This window comes from Geotrypetes seraphini, chromosome 1, assembly GCF_902459505.1.
Source record: "Geotrypetes seraphini chromosome 1, aGeoSer1.1, whole genome shotgun sequence".
In the NCBI taxonomy this organism is placed as follows: Eukaryota; Metazoa; Chordata; class Amphibia; order Gymnophiona; family Dermophiidae; genus Geotrypetes; species Geotrypetes seraphini.
Genome location: NC_047084.1, coordinates 216,649,747 through 216,665,165, shown reverse-complemented (window position 1 = coordinate 216,665,165; position 15,419 = coordinate 216,649,747). Strand labels below are relative to the sequence as shown.

The window sequence follows — 15,419 nt, the reverse complement described above, 5'->3', positions numbered from 1 at the left end:
CACAAAATGTTTTCCTATCACTGATAGTGATAGTGGTAATTTTCCCTTTTTTGTTGTAGGTAACCCTTAGCTAGGGAATTTCTCTTGCAAGACCATGGTGAATTGCTTGTTCAGAGAAACTGAAGTTGCCTACCACAAATAATTACTTCTCAAAAACATAGTTCCTTAGTCACATGAATGGCCTTCCCCTTTGGAGTTGTTCTCCCCTATTCAAAGTTCTAAGAACTTTGGTATGAAACAAAGCTGTGGCACTGTCGGAACTCCCAAGCATGCTTAGGCCTTCCTGAAACCTCTGAAAGAAATGTCCATTCAGTGGTGAGTGCCATTACCTCCAACTTTTGTCACTGGTGAGCTGAAGATTTCAGAGAACATTTACTATAGCTAAACAACTTTCATTTCCCCTATACAACAGAAAAAAATAACTGTGGAGCTGATTTTTATTTTTTGCTACTGATTACAAGTTCTCTTGTAAAACCTCCTGTTGATACAAGTGAATGTGATATAAGATATAATTACTGACTTGATGCTGAAATCAGGGAAGTAATTGGATGATTAAATGTTTGGGGCTATGGACTAGTTAACCTTTGGATAGGCAACAAATTTGGAGCAAACATTAGCCAGTTGAAAGGAGAAGAGATTGGAAAGAGACATGGCTTAACTTAAACCATGTTTTTGTGTTTGTTTTTTATTTTAACTAACAAAAAATATAGGAACACTTGTAATATATAATGTGTATGTTTATAAACAAGGGAAAAAAGACCTCAAAATACCTCTAGAATGTGATCAATAAGTCACAACTTTTTCGGGGTGGGTATCATCACTGGTCAAAAACCCTTGATTATTTTATATTATTTTAAATACAATTTTTTTGTGTATGCTTTTATCTTTTTATTTTAACCATAAGTCAAAAAATGACAATGTTTTCTTTCTTCTTCTGAATGAGCATATATGAAACTAGCATCTTATATATCACGTATTCACATGATATTCATCATACTTTAAATGTGAAATACTGAAAAAGCACTTATCTCAACAACCCGACGGAGGCCCAGCCCGTTTCGCACTGATGGGGCTTCTTCAAGGGTAATGATAAAGCTTAAGATAGTGCTAGTGTGGTGTTCAATGTTGCTCAAAACTCTTAAACAAAAGAAGAAAAGAAAGAAAAAACACATTATATTTATATTATATTTGACAAATCATTGGATTTTTTTTATATAAAACAATATTAAATATTTAAAGAATGACTGCAAAAAGCACCTAAAGTCTTTACATGGTATTAAAGCAAATTTTAGAATATTGAAATATTTCCCTTCAGAATATTTCAATATTCTAAAATTTGCTTTAATACCATGTAAAGACTTTAGGTGCTTTTTGCAGTCATTCTTTAAATATTTAATATTGTTTTATATAAAAAAATCCAATGATTTGTCAAATATAATATAAATATAATGTGTTTTTTCTTTCTTTTCTTCTTTTGTTTAAGAGTTTTGAGCAACATTGAACACCACACTAGCACTATCTTAAGCTTTATCATTACCCTTGAAGAAGCCCCATCAGTGCGAAACGGGCTGGGCCTCCGTCGGGTTGTTGAGATAAGTGCTTTTTCAGTATTTCACATTTAAAGTATGATGAATATCATGTGAATACTTGATATATAAGATGCTAGTTTCATATATGCTCATTCAGAAGAAGAAAGAAAATATTGTCATTTTTTGACTTATGGTTAAAATACAAAGATAAAAGCATACACATAAAAAATTGTATTTAAAATAATATAAAATAATCAAGGGTTTTTGACCAGTTGATGATACCCACCCCGAAAAAGTTGTGACTTATTGATCACATTCTAGGGGTATTTTGAGGTCTTTTTTCCCTTGTTTATAAACATACACATTATATATTACAAGTGTTCCTATATTTTTTGTTAGTTTTTATATTTATTTGGTCACTTTATATTTTTTCCACTACTGTTTCTCAGTAAATACTGTGTTTTTTATTTTAAAAATTTGTATTCTGCACAACTTAAAATTCTTATATAATCCATCTAAAAAGCACGCACATAAAACATACAAATACATAAAACTAAACACATACACACTATTACATATAATCAATCACATGGTCACATGCACACACACTCTTATGAATAAATACATATGCATACTTTCCAGCCCATCCAGAACTGTCTACCCGTAATCAGGGCACAGACTATTAATAATAGTTATTTACCACTTTTACCATGAACTTCTACACAGTTTTCATTTATAAGAAACCAAGCTAGTCACTTGGGAGTTGCAGAGAGAGAACTTATAATTAAATGAGCGCTAAACAAGAAATCATTTTGCTATGTTTCATTCAAACCATCATTGTCCCCTGAGGAAGGCAATTTTGTTTGCCGAAACCTGGATCCTGGTTAAAAGGGACTTTTTTAGGATTCCACCATTTGGGACTTCTAATTGTCTTTTTAAAGACCTAGGACTTTGTTTTATTTCATGTTGCCTTGTAATAAATGTAACTTTTGGTTGGTTTAGACATCTCTCTTGCCTCTGTTGTGTTTGTTTCATTATCAAGGCTAGCCCTCTTCTTTTTCTTCTGTTATGTTTCTTTTTGAACCATGTCTCCGTGACTGCCACTAAATCCAAATTAGCTTCTACCATTAGAGCTTCTATATCTGGAAATTTGTTTTTTTATAATGTGGCCATTGGTGGACAAACCTTTCCAGATATTACCCTATTGTCTCATTTCAATATTTGATGTCTTAAATTCCTGAGAGTTATTAATGACTTTGGAGCATTTTTACACCCATCCCTAACAAATTTAATTTATTGCTCAGCCAGTCTGTTATAAAAGATACTTTGTCCCTTTTTTGATAGATGGACATTATTTCTGCTCAATAGCTTTTGGAAAACTGCTAGTTTTCAAATCTATGATCTATAATGAACCCCAGTTCATCACTAGATTGCTCATTCCATACAATGTTTCACGGACCCTCCGATCAGCTTCAAACAATCTGTTAACAGTTCCATCTTTAAAAATTATTGGAACTAGAAGACAAGACATGTTTTCAATTATCGCCCCTTCCTTATGGAACTCTATGCCTCAGTACATTAGAGACATAAAGGACCTCATTTCTTTTAAAAGAGCTTTAAAAACTTATTTTTTCAAGGATGCTTTTAATATATGACTCTCAGATTTATAAATTTTTTTAACCCTAGGTTTTATATCCCATAATTTTGCTTTTTTTTCCCCTTCCTTGAGTTATTTTTCCCTTTAATGTCAATTATCCCAGGACAAGCAGGCATGATATTCTCACATGTGGGGTGACGTCATCTACGGAGCCCCAGCGCGGACAGCTTTTCAAGCAAACTTGCTAGAAGTTTCAAGTTTGCACACTGCACCACGCATGTGCATGCCTTCTCGCCCACTAGAGGGCGCATCCCACCTCGTGGTCCTCAGTTCAATTTTTTCCGCGGAGCCAGAAAGCCCTGTGGATCTGAGCTCCAGTGTTTTGCCTTCTAGCTGCCGCGTTTCGTTGTTCTTTTATTTGAATAAGTTCGCGGTGCTGCTTTCTTGTCTTTCGTTTCTTTTCTTTTCAAAAAAAAAAAAATATATATATTTTATTTTTCGTTGGGCTCCGGGGGCTCCCGGAAGCCGTGGCCGCGGGACGTCGGTCGTTCCCGGCCTTCTTCTTCGTTGATGTCCCGTCCTGTTACGGGATTTAAAAAGTGCAGCCGGTGTGAGAGGTTACTTTCCATCACTGACCCTCACCGGTGGTGCATTGTCTGTCTTGGGCCGGATCATCCGACAGCGTCGTGTGATCGCTGTGCTACTTTCCAAAACAGAGCCCTCCGTCGCCGTAAGGCCAGAATGGCGGAATTGTTCGCCGTCGATACACCGCCTAAGGCCTCGGCCTCGGCCTCGGCCCCGGCCTTGACCTCGGCCTCGGCATCCTCGGGGGCCTCGGCTTTGCCTCGGCCCTCGTCTTCGAAGGCGTCTACAGGGAAGCCGGCTTCGGGTAAGTCCTCTGTTCCATCCCCTTCAGCAAAGAAGCCATCTTCTACTCAGGCTAAGGCGGGTGGGTCGACCCCGGCCCCGCCTCGGACCTCGACTTCGCACACCCCGAGGGAATACTCGAGACCGAGGTCGCCCTCCAGGGAGTGTGCTCCGGACTCGGAACTCCCCACCTTCGTGGGGATTCCGGCCTTCCAGGAACTCCTTCGAGCCCTGATTTCATCGGAGCTGACGGGGGCCCTGGAAGTGTTGCAGCGGGCTGCGGTTCCGGCGGCCTCGACCTCGGCCGGGGCGCCTTCGGTCTCGGAGGCTCCGGCCTCGGCTCCCTCGACCTCGGGAGCCCCGGCCTCGGTGACCTCGGTCTCGGGTACTGTCGCCCCCTTAACCTCGGTCTCGGCCCCGCCCATGACCTCGACCTCGGGGGGGCCGCCTGAGCGGAGTGTGAGGCCCAAGGAAAAGTTGCACAGAGTGCGCCGTCTTTCCTCCTCTTCCTCGGGGTCTTCCCGGGACGCCTCGCCCTCGACGCGACCTCGGACGAGGCGCCGATCGAGGAAGTCTAAGCGGCCGCGAGGCTCGCCTCGGCACGATCGTTCCTCGCCGCTCGGGGGCGAGGCGCTGCAGGTGTCGGAGTTGCGCCTCGACAACCCGAGGCTCCTCCGATCACCTCATGGGAAGTCTTCCCGTGCCGCCTCGCCGAGGAAGTGGGAGAGTGCCCCCCGGACCCCAGGGTCCTCACCCAAGGGTTCTGCGAGGCGGAGAATTTCTCCTTCCCCCTCGAGGGCCTTGGGGAGGGGATCCTGGGACTCGGGGTCAGTTAGGGATCCTCATTATTCCCATGAGGCCTCTCCCCTCTCCTCGGTGGGGCGGTCGAGAACCCCGTCTCCCCCGGCCAGGCCGTCCTCATTTTCCTCCTTTGTTCAGGACATGGCCCGAGCCCTGGGGTTAGACCTGATGGTCGGTTCTCAATACTCCAAAGAATTTTTGGAGGAACAGGACCTTCCCACTCCTCCTAGAGAGGTGCCTAGGCTCCCCCTCAACAGAGTCCTTCTGCAGACCTGGTTGAAGAACTTGTCAAACCCTCTTACAGTCACGTCTGTGCCTTCAAAAATGGAAGCGAAATATCGGACGGTGCCCCCTAAAGGGTTCGAAAAGGCGCAGCTCTCCCACCAGTCTCTTCTGGTGGAGTCTGCCCTTAAAAAATCTCAGCCCTCACGGGTTTCTGCAGCGGTTCCGCCCGGCAGGGAGGGGCGGACCCTGGACAAGTTTGGCCGTCGCCTCTATTCAAATTCCCTGATGGCCACCAGGGTTCTAAATTACGCCTTCACCTTTTCCTCCTATTTGCGTGGCATGGTGAAGGACCTTCCTCAATATCGAGACTCGTTACCGGACTCCCAGAGAGCAGGATTCGATAAGTTTATGTCCAACCTGTCTCAATTGCGGTTGTACCTATTTCATGCGGTGTATGACGCATTTGAGCTGGTTTCGAGGGTGTCGGCCTTCGCAGTGGCCATGCGCCGCTTGGCCTGGCTTCGCACCCTCGACATGGACCCAAACCTGCAGGAACGTCTTGCAGATTTGCCTTGTGTGGGGTCCGAGTTATTTGACGAGTCCTTAGATGCGGCGACCAAGCGGTTGTCGGAGCAGGAGCGCTCATTAGCATCCCTGGTCCGCCCCAAACCTAGGCCCCCACCGCAGAAACCTTTCCGGCCTCCGCCGCGCCGATATCCTCAGAAGTCGACCCCGGCTTTCTCAAGGCCACCTCCGAGACGTCCGTCTCAGCGAGGCAGAGGGGGACAAGCCCAAGCCCCGGCGCAGGGTCCTTCTAAGCCCGCGCCTTCCTTTTGACGGGCTGAGCGGACGGGGCGGGTTCCCCTCCGCGATATCACAGGAACCCCTTCCTATCGGGGGGCGTCTTCGGTTCTTCCGGGTGGCATGGGCCGAGATAACCTCAGACGCTTGGGTGCTCCGGACCGTCTCCGAGGGCTACTCGCTCAACTTTGTATCCTCGCCACCGGACCATCCTCCAAATCTGGCCTCTTGCAACCGATCGCAGCTGCCGACCCTTCTGGCCGAGGCCAGGGCCCTCTTGGTACTTCGGGCGGTCGAACCGGTCCCCCAGGACCAGCGGGGTACGGGGTTTTACTCCCGTTACTTTTTGGTTCCAAAAAAGACCGGGGACCTGCGCCCCATACTGGACCTCAGGAAGCTCAACAAATTCCTGGTCCGGGAGAAGTTTCGAATGCTGTCTCTCCCGGTCTTATATCCTCTTTTGGAGGAGGGGGACTGGATGTGCTCCCTCGACTTGAAGGAAGCATACACCCATGTTCCGGTGCATCCCGCCTTCCGAAGATTTTTACGATTCCAGGTGGGGGATTTGCACCTACAGTACAGGGTCCTGCCCTTCGGCCTGGCTTCCTCTCCACGAGTCTTCACGAAGTGCATGGTGGTGGTTGCGGCAGCCCTGAGGTCTCGTGGGCTTCATGTGTTCCCTTACCTGGACGATTGGCTTATCAAAGCCCCGACCAGGGAGGGGGTTATCTCAGCGACCCGACGGTCTATTGCCTTCCTGCAGAGCCTCGGGTTCGAGATAAACTTTCCAAAATCTCAGTTGTGCCCGGCTCAGTCTCTTCAATTTATAGGCGCGGTGCTGGACACGGTGCGCCTGCGCTCCTATCTCCCGCCCCAGCGGTTGGAAGCCTTGGTCCGGATGGGCCGTCAGGTTTCTCAACTATCGGTGGTGTCGGCCCACCGCATGATGATACTGCTCGGGCATATGGCGTCGACGGTCCACGTCGCTCCGTTTGCCAGGCTGCATCTGAGGATCCCACAGTGGACCCTTGCTTCCCAGTGGCGTCAGGAGTGCGATCCAGTGTCTCGCCTCATTGCGGTGACTCCGCTTTTGCGGAAATCGCTGCGTTGGTGGACAAACTCTTCACATCTGTCCAAGGGTTTGCTGTTTCTCACCCCTCCGTTTCGCAAGGTTCTGACCACAGACTCCTCGGAGTACGCGTGGGGAGCCCACATCGACGGTCTTCGCACGCAGGGCCTGTGGTCTGCCGAGGACCGTCGGTGTCACATCAACGTGCTAGAGCTTCGAGCCATCTTTCTAGCACTCCGAGCTTTCGTTCACATAGTGCGGAATCAGGTTGTCCTCGTCCGCACGGACAATCAAGTGGCAATGTACTATGTGAACAAGCAGGGTGGAACGGGCTCTTGGCCCCTCTGCTCGGAGGCTCTTCGCCTTTGGGAGTGGGCGGTCTCCCGGAACATCTTCCTTCGGGTGGTCTACATCCAAGGAGAACTGAATTGTCTGGCAGACAAACTCAGTCGACTTCTGCAACCGCACGAGTGGACTCTACACTCCGCAGTTCTGCGCGAGGTTTTCGCTCGCTGGGGAACGCCACAGGTGGATCTGTTTGCCTCTCCGGAGACCCACAAACTGCCCCTGTATTGTTCTCGGATGTACTCGCGGGACCGTCTGGAGGCCGATGCCTTTCTTCTCGATTGGGAGGGGAGGTTCCTGTATGCATTCCCTCCTTTTCCTCTAATCATGCGAACGTTAGTACATCTGAAATCGTCCACGGCCACGATGATTCTCATCGCACCTCGGTGGCCGCGTCAGCACTGGTTCTCCCTACTGCTTCAGCTCAGTGTCAGGGAGCCTCTTCTTCTGCCTGTGTTTCCTTCTCTGCTGTCACAGAGTCAAGGATCCATGTTACATCCCAATCTGCAGTCATTACACCTGACAGCCTGGTTTCTTGCTCCCTAACTGCGCCTGATCTGTCTCAATCGGTGAGGGAGGTATTGGAAGCCTCACGCAAGATTTCGACAAGGCTTTGTTATTCGCAGAAATGGACCAGGTTCTCTACCTGGTGTTCGTCTTTTCACCTGGATCCGGTATCGGTTCCGGTGTCCTCGGTTTTGGACTATTTATTCCACCTGTCGCACTCTGGTCTGAAAACCACTTCGGTGCGTGTTCATCTTAGTGCTATTTCTGCCTTCCATCAACATCTGGATGGCCGCCCTCTGTCGCTCCATCCTTTGGTGACACGCTTCATGAAAGGGTTACTCAGGGTTTGTCCCCCTCTTAAGCCTCCTTCAGTCGTGTGGAATTTGAATGTGGTTTTGGCTCAACTGATGAAACCTCCTTTTGAGCCACTCAACAAGTCTCTCTTGAAATTTCTGACTTGGAAGGTGGTGTTTCTGATTGCCCTCACCTCCGCTAGGCGGATTGGGGAGTTGCAAGCCTTGGTTGCGGACCCTCCTTTCACTGTCTTCCATCATGACAAGGTGGTTCTCCGCACCCATCCTAAGTTTGTACCTAAAGTTGTTTCTGATTTCCACCTCAATCAGTCCATTGTCCTTCCTGTGTTCTTTCCTAAGCCCCACTCCCATCCTGGCGAGACGGCGCTTCACACGCTTGACTGTAAGAGGGCGTTGGCATATTATCTTCAACGCACCAGGTCTCATCGGAAGGTTCCTCAATTGTTTTTGTCCTTCGATCCCAATCGATTAGGGCATCCGGTTTCCAAGCGCACTCTGTCTAACTGGTTGGCTGCTTGCATTTCCTTTTGCTATGCTCAGGCTGGACTTCCGCCCCCGGGTCGAATCACGGGGCATAAGGTCCGAGCGATGGCAGCTTCAGTGGCTTTCCTCCGATCCACTCCTATGGAGGACATATGTAAGGCTGCCACTTGGTCTTCGGTTCATACGTTCACCTCTCATTACTGTCTGGACACTTTATCCAGGAGTGACGGCCGGTTTGGCCAGTCAGTTTTGCAAAATCTGTTTTCCTAAATTGCCATCCTCCCACCTGCCCTTTTTTAGTTGGCTTGGAGGTCACCCACATGTGAGAATATTATGCCTGCTTGTCCTGGGATAAAGCACAGTTACTTACCGTAACAGGTGTTATCCAGGGACAGCAGGCATATATTCTCACAACCCGCCCGCCTCCCCGGGGATGGCTTCTATGCTAGTTATGGAACTGAGGACCACGAGGTGGGATGCGCCCTCTAGTGGGCGAGAAGGCATGCACATGCGTGGTGCAGTGTGCAAACTTGAAACTTCTAGCAAGTTTGCTTGAAAAGCTGTCCGCGCTGGGGCTCCGTAGATGACGTCACCCCACATGTGAGAATATATGCCTGCTGTCCCTGGATAACACCTGTTACGGTAAGTAACTGTGCTTTTTCTTCTACAAATATATTGTAACTTTCCCCCTCTACCCTCATGTTTCATATGTGTTAACCCAGTATGTTTTTTTTATTTAAAAGTCAGTGTATTTGTATTTCTATTTTACTTGAATTGTACATCACTTAGGTATTCAATAAGCGATTTATCAAGCACTAATAAAACTTGGAAACTTGGAATCTAAAGCATTCCTGTTGCGCATGTGTTCAGCTCCAGGCTGCAACTTTCCTTCATTGTGCTTTACCTATTACAGGATCAATAAAAACACTGCCTGTGTATCTAGCCCAGGGGTGTCAAAGTCCCTCCTCGAGGGCCGGAATCCAGTCGGGTTTTCAGGATTTCCCCAATGAATCTGCATGAGATCTATTTGCATGCACTGCTTTCAATGCATATTCATTGGGGAAATCCTGAAAACCCGACTGGATTCTGGCCCTCGAGGACCGACTTTGACACCTGTGATCTAGCCACTTCACCCTCTGACCCAGAGCCATGAAGTCACTTTTGATACGTTCAATGGAATGTCTGGCAGTATCATTTGTTCCAACATGGATGAGCACAGATGATAATGATCCTTAGGCTTGATGAGTCTCAGCAAACTTTCTTCTACATCTTGAATCTTTGCCCAAGGCAGATAGTACACCTTATCCTAGGGCAGGGATAGACAATTCCAGTCCTCGAGAGCTGGAGCCAGGTCAGGTTTTCAAGATATCCACAATGAATATGTATGAGATGGATTTGCATGCACTGCCTCCTTGAGATTCAAATCTATCTCATGCGTATTTATTGTGGATATCCTAAAAACCTGTCCTGGCTCCGGCTCTCGAGGACCGGAATTGCCTACCCCTGTCCTAGGACAAGCAGGCATTGAAAAGTGTAGTATCATTTTAAGCCTTTGAAAGCTTTTAGACTGGCCGTACCACACATGTGCAAGTGCCTTCCTGCTCGGTTTTTCATTTTCTGTGGAGTGAAGACGTATCTCTTTTTTCTTCACTTTTTCTTATTTCTGTTCTTTACTTTTCTTTTGAAAAACAAAGAAAAGTAGAAAGGAAAATAAATTTTGGACTTTCTTCAAACTTCTTTCGACATTCAACAGCCTTCACATAAATTTCCATCCTTACTTCCTACCGTAATTATCGATGGATTTTCGGCCTTGTTTCTACTCTACCCCGGCTGGGCCTCTCCGACTGTATCTGACTCTGATTTGAAGAAAATAAACACTATTGACTAATGTCAAAGTTTTCTTCTTTTGTTTCTTTCTCTTTATTTCAACATGTACGTCTGAAGTTGGACTTCCAGTGACTTGGACTTGTCGGTACCAGTAGACATAGATACCGTCATCTACTTGCATCGGTGGTATATTAGCATCAAGTCTATTTGATGCATGCTTTTTTGTAACTGACATTTCAACCACGTCGATGCAGATGCATCGCAGTGGACAGTGCCCTGCCAATTAAGCATTAAGTCCATTTGATGCATGGCTTTCTGGACAATACAGGTTGTCGTTTCTGAAGCACATCACCTTTTCAGGCACTCGCGCTTTGACACCTATGGCACCTTTGATATCACTTGATATTATTTGGTCATAGTGCCTCTTCTTCATCAATGAACATCGATACAGATTGTCATTTTGAAGTGCATCGCCTTCTCAGGCTTTCACGCTTCAATGCCTGTGATATCTTTGATACCATTTGATATAATATGGTATTGGTGCCTCTTTTTCTTAATCAATCTGCATCAGTACTGATCCATGCTAAGTGTAGCACATTCAACAACGGTACCTTCTCCAGGTTCTTCTTGCATCGTAGCATCGATGAACATTAAGCCTTATTGCAGTATTTTATTGCAGTAAGTCGGATCCAAGGGTATGGATGTACATCGTCGAGGAATATAGAAACATAGAAACATAGAAATAGACGGCAGATAAGGGCCACGGCCCATCTAGTCTGCCCACCCTAATGACCCTCCCCTACCTTTCTCTGTGAATAGATCCCACGTGTCTATCTCATTTGGCCTTAAAATCAGGCACGCTGCTGGCCTCAATCACCTGTAGTGGAAGACTGTTCCAGCGATCAACCACTCTTTCAGTGAAAAAGAATTTCCTGGTGTCACCTCGCAGTTTCCCGCCCCTGATTTTCCACGGATGCCCTCTTGTTGTCGTGGGACCCTTGAAAAAGAAGATATCTTCCTCCACCTCGATGTGGCCTGTAAGATACTTGAACATCTCGATCATGTCTCCCCTCTCTCTGCGCTCCTCGAGCGAGTATAGCTGTAATTTGTCAAGCCGTTCTTCATATGGAAGATCCTTGAGTCCCGAGACCATCCGGGTGGCCATTCTCTGCACCGACTCCAGTCTCAGCACATCCTTGCGATAATGTGGCCTCCAAAATTGCACACAATATTCCAGGTGGGGCCTCACCATGGATCTATACAATGGCATAATGACTTCCTCCTTACGGCTGACGAAACCCCTTCGTATGCAACCCATTATTTGTCTTGCCTTGGATGAAGCCTGCTCCACTTGATTGGTAGACTTCATGTCCTCACTGACGATTACCCCCAAGTCTCGTTCTGCTACCGTTTTTGCTAGGATCTCGCCATTAAGGGTATAAGACTTGCATGGATTTTGGCTGCCCAGGTGCATAATCTTGCATTTTTTGGCATTGAAGTTGAGTTGCCATGTCCTAGACCAGCGCTCCAGCAGGAGTAGGTCGTGCATCATGTTGTCGGGCATTGAATCTTCGTCTGTTGTGCATTTGCCCACTACATTACTTAGTTTGGCGTCATCGGCGAATAATGTTATTTTACCTCGAAGCCCTTCTGCCAAGTCCCTTATAAAGATGTTGAATAGGATTGGGCCCAAGACTGAGCCCTGTGGCACTCCCCTGATCACCTCCGTCATTTCGGAGGGGGTGCCATTCACCACCACCCTTTGAAGCCTACCTCCAAGCCAGTTCCCAACCCATTGCGTCAATGTGTCACCTAATCCTATAGAACTCATCTTGCCCAGCGACCTGCGGTGTGGTACGCTATCGAATGCTTTGCTAAAGTCCAGGTACACGATGTCTAGGGACTCCCCAATATCCAGCTTCTCCGTCACCCAATCAAAGAAGCTGATCAGGTTGGATTGGCATGATCTCCCCTTAGTAAATCCATGTTGTCGGGGATCCCGTAGATTCTTTTCATCCAGGATTTTATCCAATTGGTGTTTGATTAGAGTTTCCATTAGTTTGCTCACTATCGATGTTAGACTCACTGGTCTGTAGTTTTCTGTCTCCATCTTTGAGCCTTTCTTGTGGAGTGGAATGACGTTAGCCGTCCTCCAGTCCAACGGGACGCTGCCTGTACTAAGGGAGAGGTTGAAGAGCGCGGACAGTGGCTCCGCCAAGACATCACTCAGTTCCCTAAGCACCCTGGGGTGCAGGTTGTCCGGCCCCAATATCTTCACATTGACAACGGTGTTTTTCTTCTGTGCAGGTTGTGTCTCATACTGGGCATGCATCCTCTTTGAGGTCTTCCACCCTTCGACACCCTGTTGCACCATTGATACCAGCTCAGTCTCAGATATCAGTGCAGGATATTCCTTCCAGGATCGATGATTTTCTGTGCTAACCTCGGTACCGGAAGTATTTTTTACCGTGGTGTCGAAGCTATGCATCTGGGCCTTAGTTCTTGTATTATTTTCATGAGGAATTCAATATGCATACATCTTGCACACGAGTCCAGTCCCTTACTTTGGATCAAGCATTCAGTCTGGACAGAAAAAAGCTATAACAAACATGTTACAATACTCTAGAGCAGTAAATATAACAAAAATTGCACCAGCCTCATGCTTTTGGATGGTAAGATATAAATTAGACAATATTATTTAAAATATATTTTTGCTTTCTTATTAAAGTATAATCTATAATGATATATTGTCTTTGCAGGGAACATCCAAACAAGGAACGAATTGGCCTCAGCAAAGAAAATTTGTTGTTACGAGGATGCACTGTAAGAAATACAGAAACACTTGTAGGCATTGTGGTATATGCAGGTTAGTTTAATATAGATTCCCTTGGCTGCTTAGCAGAATATTTTCATGGTTTTTCTAATATTTAAGTATGGAACTACAACTTTTTTATTTCTCATCACAATGTTTTTAAATATTTGCTTTATGATACATAGGGAGCCAATGTAATAAAGAATGTGGTGTGCCATCCTTAGCATGCATTTAAAAATATAACAAAGGTTTAGCAGAGGTAAGTGAGTAGGCATCAGGGGTTTGGTCAGTGGGTGAGTAGATAATGATAGAAGCTTTCTGTTCCTGGGGTAGAAAGTTTCCAACTCTGGGTGGGGAGTGGAGTATTCCAGGCATGACCAAGAAGTCTTTAAATTTAATAAGTGGGAAAGCATGCGAAGCATGGCTCATTGAATTCTTTCCAATCTTTTTGTGTCTGTGGGTGTATGTGTGTTGTTTCTGTAAGTGTCTTGACCTAGAGTGGAGGTATCAGCGTGAGTGGAAAGAATACTAAATAAAACCAAGTGTGATAATGTATCAGTCCATTAGAGGCCATTATCAGCAGATTTCCAAGTAGTGGATTTTAGAGTTTAACCACAGGGTATCCTATAGCAAGGTATTAATTGGTAGTATACATAGCAATCATTAAGGAAAGATATATAGTTCATTAGATTTCACAGTAAAAATTTACACCAAAGAAAGTAAAATGCACATCCAAATCACTAAGAGGCAGCCCATCAGTTATGGTGGTTGCTTGGTGGGGGAAAGTATGTAGAGCATGCCTCTTGGAATTATTTTTGACCTTTTATGTTTAATTTATTTTCAATATTTGTTGGGTTGAAAAGAATAAAAATAGTAGAAAATTAGGTGCCCTTTTAAACTTTACTACCTTTAATGCATTGCCCTATGTAAAAATGTGTGCTAAGCTTAGTGCATATTAGGGCTAATTTTCAAAACAGAAAAATGTCCAAAAAGTGGTATAAAGAGGCTGGGGGGGGGTTGGCCAAGAAGTCCAAATTGCTATTTTTGAAACCCATTTTGTAAGCATTTTTTATGCTGTTCATCTTCAGTGCATCTAAATCTCAAAGAGGCATATTGGGGGGGGGAGGATGTTTTGGGTGGAACTAGGGTGGGCTTATGGTTTGGACATTTTTCTGCAGTATTGGAACATTGTAGAAAATGTTCAGGGCAAAAATTAGATGTTTGACGCTAGACCTATTTCAATCACAAGTGCCAAAAAGATGCCCAAGCTGACCAGATGACCATTGGAAAGATGAAGGTATGACATCACTTAATTCCTCCAGTAGTCACTGACCCCCCCCCACCTCCCAAAGATGTGAATGAAGCAGTACATACCTGCCTGTATGACAGCTTCAGATGTTATGGCCAGTCCTATTAGAGCAGCGAGCAGGTTCGCAGTGACTTATTGTACCAGCAATCGTTTTTACAAAACTTTGAAAGCAGTTTTTAGCGCTGGCTGGCGGCTGAATGTTCCACACTGCTCTGCCGCTCATACAGTTTCTATGAACATTGGGAGCATTGCGGAGCATTCAGTGCGCCAGCTGGTGCTAAAATCTACTGTTGCGGTTTTGTAAAAGGTGGGGGGGGGCTAAATGAACTTTTGTGCATTTGCTGGGGGGAATCGCTACTGCAGCTTTGTTAAAGGGGCCCTAAGAGTGTGTTGTTGCTTGTTCCAATATTCAAAAATTGCTTATAATTTGCTTAAAGTTCATGAAATGTTTTGAAAGTAGAAAATTTTTTTTTTTTAAGGCCATGAAACCAAAGCAATGCTGAACAACAGTGGTCCACGCTATAAGCGTAGCAAGTTAGAAAGGAGATTGAATACAGATATCCTGTGGTGTGTGTTGCTTCTGATTTCAATGTGTCTTGTTGGAGCCATAGGTAAGTTCAATTTAATTAACACGCAAAACACAAAGAGAACATAATTCTTTTCAAAATACCTCTCTGTTTTGATATATTATTCCTGAAAACTATTCAGGTGACACGATTGATTTCTAAATTAAAGTCTTATATTGGTATCCCTGATCATCACTAAAATGTTTTCTTTGTATCATTTGTTTCAATTTATTATTGATTGTTTATTTATATAATTATATATATTTGTATATCCACTCTTCATATTATTTGTATTTTCTCATGTTCAATAAAAATGATTTATAATAAATACCCACAAGGTGTTTCACAGTCATCAAATACAATTATT

At 45.4% G+C, this 15,419-nt stretch overlaps 1 protein-coding gene across 2 annotated transcripts in view; it reads left to right on the top strand.

The window, feature by feature from the left end:
* The window catches only part of ATP10D (ATPase phospholipid transporting 10D (putative)), a 213,060-nt gene that overhangs the window by 124,580 nt on the left and 73,061 nt on the right, over nt 1–15,419 (top strand). For both annotated transcript variants that reach the window (XM_033946099.1, XM_033946089.1), the window contains exons 7-8: nt 13,125–13,231; nt 14,966–15,097. In XM_033946099.1, the coding sequence (XP_033801990.1) occupies nt 13,125–13,231; nt 14,966–15,097 (239 nt within the window). The remainder of the gene's footprint in view (nt 1–13,124; nt 13,232–14,965; nt 15,098–15,419) is intronic.